The sequence below is a fragment of the Oncorhynchus nerka genome, linkage group LG16, assembly GCF_034236695.1.
Source record: "Oncorhynchus nerka isolate Pitt River linkage group LG16, Oner_Uvic_2.0, whole genome shotgun sequence".
Lineage (NCBI taxonomy): Eukaryota > Metazoa > Chordata > Actinopteri > Salmoniformes > Salmonidae > Oncorhynchus > Oncorhynchus nerka.
In genome coordinates, this window is record NC_088411.1 from 13389870 (window position 1) to 13402259 (window position 12390).

General features: G+C 42.3%; 1 protein-coding gene across 1 annotated transcript in view; it reads right to left on the reverse strand.

The window, feature by feature from the left end:
- The window catches only part of LOC115144062 (protocadherin-15-like), a 190049-nt gene that overhangs the window by 111818 nt on the left and 65841 nt on the right, over positions 1–12390 (reverse strand). The window contains exons 9-10 of the mRNA XM_065002441.1: positions 3711–3819; positions 3019–3131 (exon numbers count right to left, since the gene is read on the reverse strand). Of these exons, the coding sequence (XP_064858513.1) occupies positions 3019–3131; positions 3711–3819 (222 nt within the window). The remainder of the gene's footprint in view (positions 1–3018; positions 3132–3710; positions 3820–12390) is intronic.

A 12390-nucleotide genomic window follows, 5' to 3' on the forward strand; every position in this document is an offset into this window, starting at 1 on the left:
CATGTGCAAAGCTGTCATCAATGCAAAGGGTGGCTACTTTGAAGAATCTCAAATATAAAATATATTTTGATTTGTTTAACACTTGTTTGGTTACTGTGTTATTTCATAGTTTTGATGTCTTCACTATTATTCTACAATGTAGAAAATAGTAAAAATAAAGAAAAACCCTGAAATGAGTAGGTGTGTGCAAACTTTTGACTGGTACTTGTATAATTTTCAGAACTATTTTCAATAAAATCTCCAGTTTACTGCATCGAACACCATCCTCCGCTCTGTGCCCATGTCTCTGTGCTCAACATGGAAGCTAAAGTGTTGTGAGTAACAGCATGGTCCCCATTATCGGCTAGAGGAGTGTGTAACTGTTTAAATATGAAGAGCAACCACTTGTGTCAAAAGCACTTCATAATTCCCTGGTAGGCGAATATCAGTCGATTCGCCCCCCCTAAAGATCTGATTCTAAGACTATACTGACACCTCGTACAGAAAAAAAACACATGATTTCACATGAAATTTCACACGTGAAATCATGTGAAAACCTGGTTTTGGGAAACTTCGCATGTAATCACACGTTTTCAAGTGTCATTTCATATTATCACGTGTTGCTTTATATGTTGTCTGAATGTTATCACATTCATTTCACATAGATCACATGTGATTCACGTGCTTTTGGAACATGTGGAATGCATGTGTTTCTTCCGTAAGGGACCTGCGATCATATCAAACGGAATGAGAGGCAAATCTAAACTTGCAAAAAAGGCAATTATTGAAATGATTACATCTTCAAAGTGTTCTTCATGGTGCAGAACCAAACACATACTCCGCAGCTTAATTGAATTACAACGGTGGGATGGTTGACTCCAAATTGGATGGTTGACTCCAAATACTCAATTACGGGTGATTCACATGTACGTCATCATCTCTCAAACTACTCCAATAGTCAATCACATACACTTATCAGTCAAATCTAATGGCAATATGATAGTCATCATTAAAGTACATGTTTCTGTCCACCAGACAACCACAGCGCCCTCCCTCCATTCTCTGAGACTATTCCTGTACAGTATCTGGATCATACTGTGTATCTATATTTAACACAATCCCAGGGCAGTATAGAGTACCACAGTATGAGTCATAATACCCATAAAACCTAGTGGTCAAATAGGGAAATGGTTCCAATCATTTTTTCACTATTCATTTTTCCCATAGGAGATTTTAGAAACACATAAAATAAGGGCTGGGTTTCGTGTAGGCTTACTCTGGCGTGAGGTAAATCTCTCTAGGACAAGGTGACTTTTATCAATATATTCACCTGTATTTACCCCCCAAAAATGTAATGCTAATTAGCTGCTAATGTGGCTATCATAAAGAACTGATGCCATGATGAGACAAGACTGCCGAATCGAGGCATAGGTAAGAATCTCGGGATTAACTATCGAAGGTTAACTAAATATAGTAATTTTATCAATTGTCTACATTTCTTTAAATGGACAATTATGTGAACTGTCTTGTGCAAGTTTTACTTTGACACAATACCTGTTAGCAAAGGTGTCAGCTAGAGATGACGTGCAGGAGCTTGCAGGGATTTGTAGTCTTGCATGATGTCTACTTTGATGTTAAATAGCATTTTCGAATCTGAGAGTAAATAGAGCTGAATATTTTTATAAAAGTCACCTTGTCCGAGAGAGATTTACATGGTCATCAAAACATCCCTCCAAGATAGGCCTACACAAAATAAGTTTCTAAAATGCCTTATCGGAAGAATAAATGGTGGAAAAACGATTGGAACCATTTTCCTGTTTGACCGCTAGGTTTTATGGGTATTATGACACCTCCACTGTGGGGCTCTGCACAAGTTGTATTTGCAGCCTGGCAAGTTCCAACTCAATGAAGCCTAGAAAAAAACTTTCCCTAGTTTCCAACACACACAGATGCCTGTAGAAAGATAACCTGATTTTGTTTTTTTGCCTTTGTAAAAAAAGCTTTCTCCCCAAGAAGGATTTGCACTCTACACAGTACCTGTCCTTGGACAGGGCAGACTGTAAATGGGGTAACTGCTGAGCTGATCTCTTCCTGTGGTGGGCCACCTTTCTCACTGTTAACACAGTCGTTGTGCAGGAGTCACTTCTCATTCACCCAGCCCAGTCTACCTATCATGTGAGAGGGATCTGTCCAATATCTGGGGGGTAGCTGCCTGCTCCTGAGCTCAGGCTAGGACGGAGGGAGAGGGGAGGGCACTCACCGCTCACCTTCCCCTCACCGACTCCTGAAGCAGAAAATCTCTCAAGCACGTTGCTGGTTGATACCGCTACCAATCTGGCCATCAGCATGCAGCAGCGCGAGCATGACACTACACACACACACACACACACACACACACACACGGTATACACACATAATTCAAACACTACACACTGCCTGACTATTTAATTCACACATTTCACACACACACTGCATGCATATCTATGTCACACATGCTAGGTTGAACTGAAGCCCCCTACGTATGAACACAGTGTCATATAACCCATAGCTTGCACTGGGCTCTTTCCTCTTTGATCTGGAGTCTGAGACACCTGTAGTACAGGAGTTTCCCCCTGTGCCGATAAGGGAGCTTTATCTATATAAGCTCATGTCCATACTCCCCCCTCGGAGTGTGAGGATCCTTGTAGCATGCAGAATGTTCCTAACGGATCACCGCCTTCTGGAGTTTAAAGCAACAAGCCTCGTCGGCAGTTGTGTGTGTGTGTGATACCTGACTCATCCTGATGGGGGATTTAGCACCGCTCACTGCCTAACCTGCTCTCTATCTCACACACACACACACACACACACACACACACACACACACACACACACACACACGCACACACACGCACACCCACACACAGCCAGTCCATCCCCAGTCTCTGCTTCTCTCTCTAGCTGTGAATTATTGGATCATTCCCCCTCTTAATCAGAATGAAAGACCATGATCTTGTCACGAAGACAGCATGCCGGGCTACAGAGATTTATTCTTATTACCTTGATTACCAAGTCAAATCTTTGATACAGGTCCCTGTTGAGTGGTTTGAGGAGCTTCAGCTTGGCAGTGGTTCGGTTGAGAGAGAAGAAGTCGGCGTACTTCTCAGGCTTACCTAAACAGGGTACAGGGAAATAATTGACCGTCATGTTGAAGGTCAGGGGAGAAGTTGGCGGCTTTATGAAAGTAAGTGCCTCTATGTTTCACCATTTTTTTTAATGCCCCTTGCATTACACGAATGTGAATGTAATTCTAATGAGAAGTCTTGAAAAGACTCATAATCTTTAGATATAATTTCATATTGTCAATGTATGTCAGAAAATAGAAAAATATCAGGCATCTCCTTACTGGCCTCCCAGAGAGCCCGGGGAGTGAGATGGGAGCATTGCACAGTAGCATAGTTCCCTGCAGCCCTGCACTGTCAGTTCTCATCTCAGCTCTCCACAGGTGGCCCCCTGCTCCCCTTCGCCAGAAACGCACCCCATCCCCACCCGCCTCCTTCTCGTCCCTCCATTGCATACTCTCTCTCTCCCTCCCTGCCACCACCATCAGCCTTTCGGTTAGAGCTGCACTGCCGAGCCCCCACAACCACCACTCCTTACACTGGAGATAGCTATCCCCTCTGCATGACCTGGCATGGGAGTGGTACAGTGGTGACGGAATATAGATGACAGCAGTGTTGACAGGTACCTACCAATGAGGATGGAGTAGAGTATTCCTGGCCTCTCAGAGGGAGGCTGGATGTTCCTGTCCTGGTCCACGGCCTGAATGATGGGCGTCACGTTGACAGGGTTCACTTTGCTCTGAAAGGAAAGAGTAATGGTTAGTTCTATCTGTCAATACTCAGAAATGAGCCATTTACACAGTGTGGGATGCGGGGGCTTCCATTCTTAAATGGGATAAAAGGCTGGCGAAAAGAAAAGTTGTAGAATTAATGCATGGTGTGCAATCTTCACCAATTAGTTACCTTTGGGTTTCACAGCAGCGACAGCAACATAATTGCCGTGTTTCAGTTGTACCTTTAAACATCATGGTCAAAGCAGAAATGATGTAGATTGTGCTGGCTTGCTTTGCAGTAAAATGTCTATTCATAAAACAGTGAAAACTCATAAACTGGATGATGTGAGGAAGGAAATTATTATATATAATGTGGACCTCTTTATCACAGCACCCGTCACAAAAAGCAATAAACTGCAGACATTTGTTTCCTCCTGAAGCAACATTTATTTGAGTCATTTAAGAGGTTGAAACCACAAGAGAGAGAGTTGGGAGAGACCGAGACCGAGAGAGAGAGAGTGTGTTTGCGAGAGAGAGAGAGAGAACTGGAAGAGAGAAATAACGATATGGAGTGAGTAACTGGTCCTTCACTCCAAGTTTCCCCAGCCTTAGGGGGAGGAGTAAATTGTCTACTCCCTGTCAGCTCGTCTGCATAGATGTGCAGAAGCACAAGCACCACGCCGGCCTAGTCTCAATCCCAGTAAATAAGCAGCTCATTTATAATTCAACTCTACTCAGAGAAACCAAGTGAAACTGCTAAAAGTGAAGATGTTAGCTGCCTGGATGCCTCTGCAATAAGGCTCCGGGATAATATGTGTGTGCCTGTGTGTGTGCGCGCCTGTGTGTCAGCATTAGCCGTACAGAGACCCCATTGGGTAATTGTGATCCCTGTGTGCTGGGAAGAAGTCTCGAGCAGCTGCTGTAAACACACACACAGGTAGGACCATATGCTCTGGGGGCTGGTTGGCAGGAAACTGCAATTTGTGACAAACATTGACGACAAATCTGTGGCGAGCTGGAGGAGTAGACGCTGTTTGTATGAATAGTAATTACAGACATCTTGGTTTCATTACCTGGTAGAGTATCAAGATAACAAGGAGGCAAGACATTCACACCAGCAAATGTAATATAGCCACCTGGAATAAAGCATTGGATTCAAAAGTCAAGCTCTGCATCTCCAAATGGAACTAAAGCCTTTTCCTCCTATCACTGTTACCCATTGTCCTTGATCATCATGCTTCACACAGCCCTATGAGTAGTCATTAAGTAGCGGTGAACATGGTCTCCTCTCTGCTCTGTACATCTCCCGCCTGGCTCATCATGGACCGCTGGTAACAGTCTGAGCATGGACCTTTGGCAATGATTTATCTCTGTGGGGCCCATTGTAATCTCAGCACCTGCAATTACAATGGCTCCAGTATGACTGCAGTAAATCTAATGACTCTGTGGGGCCCTCTCCTCGGTGGACAGACAAGCTATGATGATACTCCCTAAGTCAGCCCTTAGTCACTAGCAGTATGATAAGGAACTACCCCAGTTGGCAAATAACGTTCCGAGAACCATATGTTTCTTAGAGCTTGGTGAGAGCTTGGTTGTACTTTGGTTATTTTGCATACAACCTTTCCAAACCTGTCTGAGAATGGTGCAGGCTAGTTGCTTGGCTTTGAAACATTCTTAGAACATTGAAGGAACTTGACCAAAAAAAAAACTTTTGTTGGGTATTTCATTAATTTAACTGAACGTTTCCTAAAAGTTCAAACCTTGGGAATGTTGTCAAATAGTCCAGAGAACGTTAAGAAACAACGTTCTCCTGTGGGAATTTCAGTACAGGGCAGTATACTGTGTTTTACTATACCGCTATGAATGCAACGACCGGTTTGGGTTTTTACTTGACCTTCTATAACTGTATTTCAATGTCTGGTTTGTTAAATTTGATACGCTATTCTGTCGTGTGTAGCACGTTTTTATAGTTTACTCCGCTACTTGAGTCATCTCTCTCCTCTCCCCCTCTCTCTCTCTCTCTCCATGCCGCTTTCCACACAGACCAAGCCCTGGCCCCTGTCACTCAAGGAGCACAGTTGTCGTTGCTTGACTATGAGACCACCTGCGGTCAATCTGAATGGTCAATGCAGCACATACAACATGATGCTGATGATCAGCTTCTTAATATACACTGAGTGTACAAAACATTAGAAACGCCATCCTAATATTGAGTTGCACACCCATTTGCTCTCAGAACAGCCTCAATTCATCGGGGTATGGACATTTACAAGGTGTCGAAAGTGTTCCACGGGGATGCCGGCCCATGTAGACTCCAATGCTTCCCACAGTTGTGTCAAGGTGGCTGGATGTCCTTTGGGTGTTTGAACCGTTCTTGATACACACGGAAAACTGTTGAGTGTGAAAAACCCAGAAGCGTTGCAGTTCTTGACACACTCAAACCGATGAGCCTGGCACCTACTACCATACCCCGTTCAAAGGTACTTAAATATTTTGTCTTGACCATTCACCCTCTGAATGGCACACATACACAATCCATGTGTCAATTGTCCCAAGGCTTAAAAATCCTTCTTTAACCTGATTAATCTACACTGATTGAAGTGGATTTATCAAGGGACATCAATAAGGGTTCATAGCTTTCACCTGGATTTACCTGGTCAGTTTATGTCATGGAAAGAGCAGGTGTTCCTAATGTTTTGTACCCTCAGTGTAAATCCACAGGTGTTCTATAATTAAACTATTCGTTTGTGCATCTTACCCTCTGTAAACAGTTAGTCTTTTCTTAGCAAAACCGCTAATGCTAATCAGCTGGCTAGCGAGATAATAAATGCACTGAGTCAGAGCAAACGTAGCTAGCTAATACAGCCTGATACCAGTGATGGTGTAGGCCCAAATCAGCATGTTGTTTGTGCAACAGTTTCTTCTAAATCAAAGAGGAATAGGTGAAGCATGAATATGTTAGCTACATCAAGTAGCTAAGAGAGAAAACATTTAACGTAGCCAAAGATTATAGGGTCCCCTAGGAAACCACAACCAACAGTTTGATTCCTACCCTGTCACAATAACTCCTCCCTGGCTTTTTCATTGGTTATCATGTCAAACCACACTGTATTCATAGTGCCCACTCTTATAATCTAACTATATAATTAGAACATGATCCATTAGTTTTTTACACTGCTGCTATGCTGTTTTTCAGTCACCTCACCCCTACCTACATGTACAAATTACCTCGACTAACCTGTACCCCCGCACATTGACTCGGTACCGGTACCCCCTGTATATAGCCTCGTTATTGTTATTTTGTGTTACTTTTGGTAAGCATTTCATGGTACGGTCTATATTTTTGGTCTACATGTTGTATTCGTCGCATGTGACAAATAAAGTTGTGTTTATTCTTCAATCAAGTTGATTATTGGTTGGAATTGAGTTGATTCAAGGCAAGGGATTATAATTTTGATGATGCGTGGTACTTAATTTAGAAGCCTGTATTAAAAAAGTAGAATGTCTACTCTAGCTCTGTCCTTTTCTTTAAATGGGACTGCAGCAGGCCGAAAATATTTGTGTCTGACTGACTATACACTAAGAAATGAGAATCCCTCAATGGTTCTTTGGGAAGAGTGGTGGTTATTTGTGGAACTATACTGACCCAAAGAACCCTTGCGCCCTTCAATAGTTCTTTACAGGTGAAAAATATTTCCTATTTGAATGATAATTAAAATGTAGGGGTGGTGGCTCATTAGAATATTTATTTTTGTACAACCGAATATAACTCTTTTTGTACAACCGTGAGTGAGAGTGTCATTCCAGTTTCTCTAATCTGTTGTGCTAAGCAGTTTGTTCTGTATTACTATGGCCAGTGACAGTGTCGTATAAAAGACTGGTGTATGGCCTTGTGTCAATTGAGAAAGCTTGATTAAGGCAGTAGTCCTCAATTCTCTCAGGGACCTCCAGCCATTCCCCCAGCCATTATCTAAATAATATTAACAATATGGCTAATAAACCCAAATAAAAATATATATATGGTTCTACAAAGATAATTTTTAGATTGAGAAGGGTTCTTTATAGAACCACTCCATAAAGGTTACATAAAGAACCATCAAAAATAGTTCAATATAACCCCACACTAAACACGAATGGTTCTATATAACAGGTTATTAGGCATGTAGCCATAGCAGAACCCTTTTTTGGCCCTACATAGAACCTTAGGAAAGAGTTCTTTATAGCACCATGCAAGTTCCATTTAGAACCTGATGAGCGTGGTTCTTTATAGAACCTTCAAAAAAAGGTTCCATATAGCACCAAAAAAGGGTTATGCTATGGTTAAAAGCTAAATAACCAGTTATATAGAACCCTTCGTCATAACAATGTATATTTCATGGGACTGAGATACACAACTAGGCATGATGCCAAATGAATGTGTTTACTTTGATCTGATCGACAACGTAACGACGACTCCTCGGCAGACCAGACAGAGTCCTCCGCTCCGTGGTCCATAAATCAACGATTGACTGAACGTTAGCTGGCTGTTTTAAAGGCTGAACTAGAGGAAGATTGGCTTTTGGAGGGATCGGTTGAAAAGCACGGGAAGATTTTGTTCGTGTAATTAACCGAGGACGGATTCTCTGGAGGGGTGTGATCTGTGATGGCATAACGAACGAAAAGCAGCCCTGTGCTCACACCTCTACTCCCACTCAACCACAGGAGGACACGCCAAAAGACTGCTCTACTCTACTCTGATGAACCCAACCTTCCAATTAAACATCTTCCAGACTCCTGTATGATACATGGTGAACACTGACAAAGAACTTACATCAAAAGGCGATCTGGCATATTTTGACATGATTTGCAATTTCAGCACCTGTGTTCAAAAATCGGCTAATTACCCACGGTGAAGCACAGTTTAGCAAAACAAACGACTTGCATTATAGATTTGAATCACTTGTCTGTTCACATCTTTATTATTAGCCACATCTTATTCCATCTTTACATTTCAGCCCTGGAATAAATAAGCCAGTGAATTAATATATTGCATGCAGCCGACTTTCCTTTCCATTTTATGCACACCCGTCACAAACAAAACAATTACGCTCCACTCAACACTGGGGTACAACACTTTCCAAGCCCCCTGTTGTAATTGTCAACAGACACCAGCAGTAGCTTTGCCCACAGTTCCCTCGGTGCCATTTCCAATCTGATATCTGGGCTCTGATGGTATGTTAGATCCTACCGACACCAGCTACAGAGGATGTCCAGAGTGCTGCTGTGTATGGATGGGGGGAGAAAAAAATGGTAGAATTCACAGAGGACACAGCATTGGAGAGCCACTCCAGCCTCACCACGGATGTTCTTACTGCTCCGGAGAGGCTCACTGGCTCTCTGCTATGGAGGGATATAAAAGGGCGGAGTGATCAGCTTGTCTTGGGGAAAGTACCTCAACTCCAGTAGAGGCTGGTGGGAGGAGTCATAGCAGGGCGGGTCATTGTAATGGCTGGAATGGAATAAAAGGAACAGTATCAAATGCATCACACATATGGAAACCACATTTGACTCCGTTCCATTCATTCCATTACAATGAGCCAGTTCCTCCTATAAAGCTCCTCCCACCAGCCTTCACTCCTCCACTCTCCTATCCTCTACTTATGAGCATTCTATCTGGGACAAGAGGGCCGGCCCATGGCTCATGCTCCCCAGAATGTCTCACTGTGTCCTGGATCCTCGGCGGAGAAGTGTAACTTTGGGACAAACAGCTAAAGGAGTTTTTACAATCTGGCCTATCAGCTGTTTCCCCATCTCCCCCTCCTCCTCTCCAATCACAAGCTTAGATTTACTTGAGTGGTACTGAGAAGAAATAAATAAGTTGAAGCCTTATTTAAATGTTTCATCAAGCACCGACAGAGGAGATACGAGAGGCACATTTAGGAGATAGCAGTTGAGCTCCCTGACACCATTGAGAGGACGTCTGAGAGAGACAAGAGGAATATAACAGGACTTCATCATTATAGTGTGAATCTGAAATAGCCCCCTGGGAGCGATGGGATTGATGGGGATGGCATTCTTGGAAGGATGAGGATGAGGTGGGGGTGTTTTGAAGACCTGATAAGAGGTTATGTTGGCATTGCCACTGCATACATAGTCAGAATCAGGGCCCCTCACATAATGTAATCTCTCACAGCACTCGTAAACCATGTCCTTGAGTGCGTTCTGGCTGGCGTAAAAGTCCAGCCCCCAGCCTCCCAAAACAGTGGCGTAAACTTAAGGCTCCTATTACCTTGTTCTGTCATTTGGCTGCAGGGTGTTGAAGGATCTCAACGTAAGCAAATTCTGTTTTCGTAAACTGTAATTAAAAAGTACAAATATTTAGCTTTTATGTGGATAATGGTGTGTGTATATAGATTGTGTATAGGCTTGTCTCCCATATGGATCTTCTCTTTGTGCCAGACTGGGTTCAAGTGACTTCTGTTCCTTTTTTCCTTTTTTCCCCTGTATGTATGTATGTATGTCTGTATGTATGTATGTATGTATGTATGTATGTATGTATGTATGTATGTATGTATGTATAGTGGGGCAAAAAAGTATTTAGTCAGCCACCGATCGTGCAAGTTCTCCCACTTAAAAAGATGAGAGAGGCCTGTAATTTTCATCATAGGTACACTTGGCAGAAAAACATCATAGGTCCCTTTGCAGAAAAACAGCCCCAAAGCATGATGTTTCCACCCCCATGTTTCACAGTAGGTATGGTGTTCTTTGGATGCAACTCAGCATTCTTTGTCCTCCAAACACAACGAATTGAATTTTTACCAAAAAGTTCTATTTTGGTTTCATCTGACCATGACATTCTCCCAATCTTTTTCTGGATCATCCAAATTCTCAAAAACTTCAGACGGGCCTGGACATGTACTGGCTTAAGCAGGGGGACACGTCTGGCACTGCAGGATTTGAGTCCCTGGCAGCGTATTGTGTTACTGATGGTAGGCTTTGTTACTTTGGTCCCAACTCTCTGCAGGTCATTCACTAGGTCCCCCCGTGTGGTTCTGGGATTTTTGCTCACCGTTCTTGTGATCATTTTGACCCCACGGGGTGAGATCTTGCGTGGAGCCCCAGATCGAGGGAGATTATCAGTGGTCTTGTATGTCTTCCATTTCCTAATAATTGCTCCCACAGTTGATTTCTTCAAACCAAGCTGCTTACCTATTGCAGATTCAGTCTTCCCAGCCTGGTGCAGGTCTACAATTTTGTTTCTGGTGTCCTTTGACAGCTCTTTGGTCTTGGCCATAGTGGAGTTTGGAGTGTGACTGTTTGAGGTTGTGGACAGGTGTCTTTTATACTGATAACAAGTTCAAACAGGTGCCATTAATACAGGTAACGAGTGGAGGACAGAGGAGCCTCTTAAAGAAGAAGTTACAGGTCTGTGAGAGCCAGAAATCTTGCTTGTTTGTAGGTGACCAAATACTTATTTTCAACCATAATTTGCAAATAAATTCATTAAAAAAAATGTTTTCCTAATTTTGTCTGTTGAAGTGTACCTATGATGAAAATTACAGGCCTCTCATCTTTTTAAGTGGGAGAACTTGCACAATTGGTGGCTGACTAAATACTTTTTTGCCCCACTGTATGTATGTATCTGTGTATGTATGTATGTATGTATGTATGTATGTATGTATGTATGTATGTATGTACAGTATGTATGTACAGTATGTATGTGATGCACAATGCAGAGAATACTGGAAGAATTATTATTATTTAATTACCATAGTGAGTTATTGTAATGTTTGTTTGTGTGTCAATTAATCCCATAAGGGATGGGTCGCCAATTGACGATGTGACACAAAAATTTGGTGAGGCTCTTAGTGTACCACTGCCGTCTCAAGGTCATAGTTTGACCTGTAACTCTATCTTTCTTAGGATATTGCCTAATGTTTGGAAAAAATGTCATTTTTAAAACTTTTCTGCAAAAATGTTGCTTGGTAGTATCAATGCAATGGACTGACAATAGCATTGGCCTGTATTGCAGTACTACTCAAGGTCCTTGTTTTTGTGCAGTCTGGGATTCAATCTCCGGGTGTTTTCAAGTCATGAGTGATAATAACTAGACTTTTCTAGATTCATTTAAGGCATTTTAATGGGGTTGCCTGGAAAAAGCAATTGTCCTTGTTTCTGTCAGTATCTATTTTACATTTGTATTAGTAATACTTTAAAGGAATCACTGATTCTACTCAAGGTAAGAGAGCCCAAAGTGTAAAACTAATTACCTGTGAATTATCTGTCCTGTAATTATAGCATTTCCATGCTTCCATGACTCAGCCATTTACTTCTGGTAGACTTTGATCAAGAGAGACTGCCTACCTAGATCAGTGAACACAAATCAATAGAACTGACAAGGAGATATGTTGATAATCATTCTACATGAGAAAACACGTGTCACGCTGTTTGGAGTTTAAATCGAATCTAGTCGAAAATACTTCCATACACAGTAGCCCTGACAAGTCAACACGATTCCTCCAATCATAAGAAGTGTCTGTCATCTGTATAGAACGCCACAATGCATTCACAATAGCAAACCACTACTGCTATTGCGAAAGACTAATCTAACGCTGGGT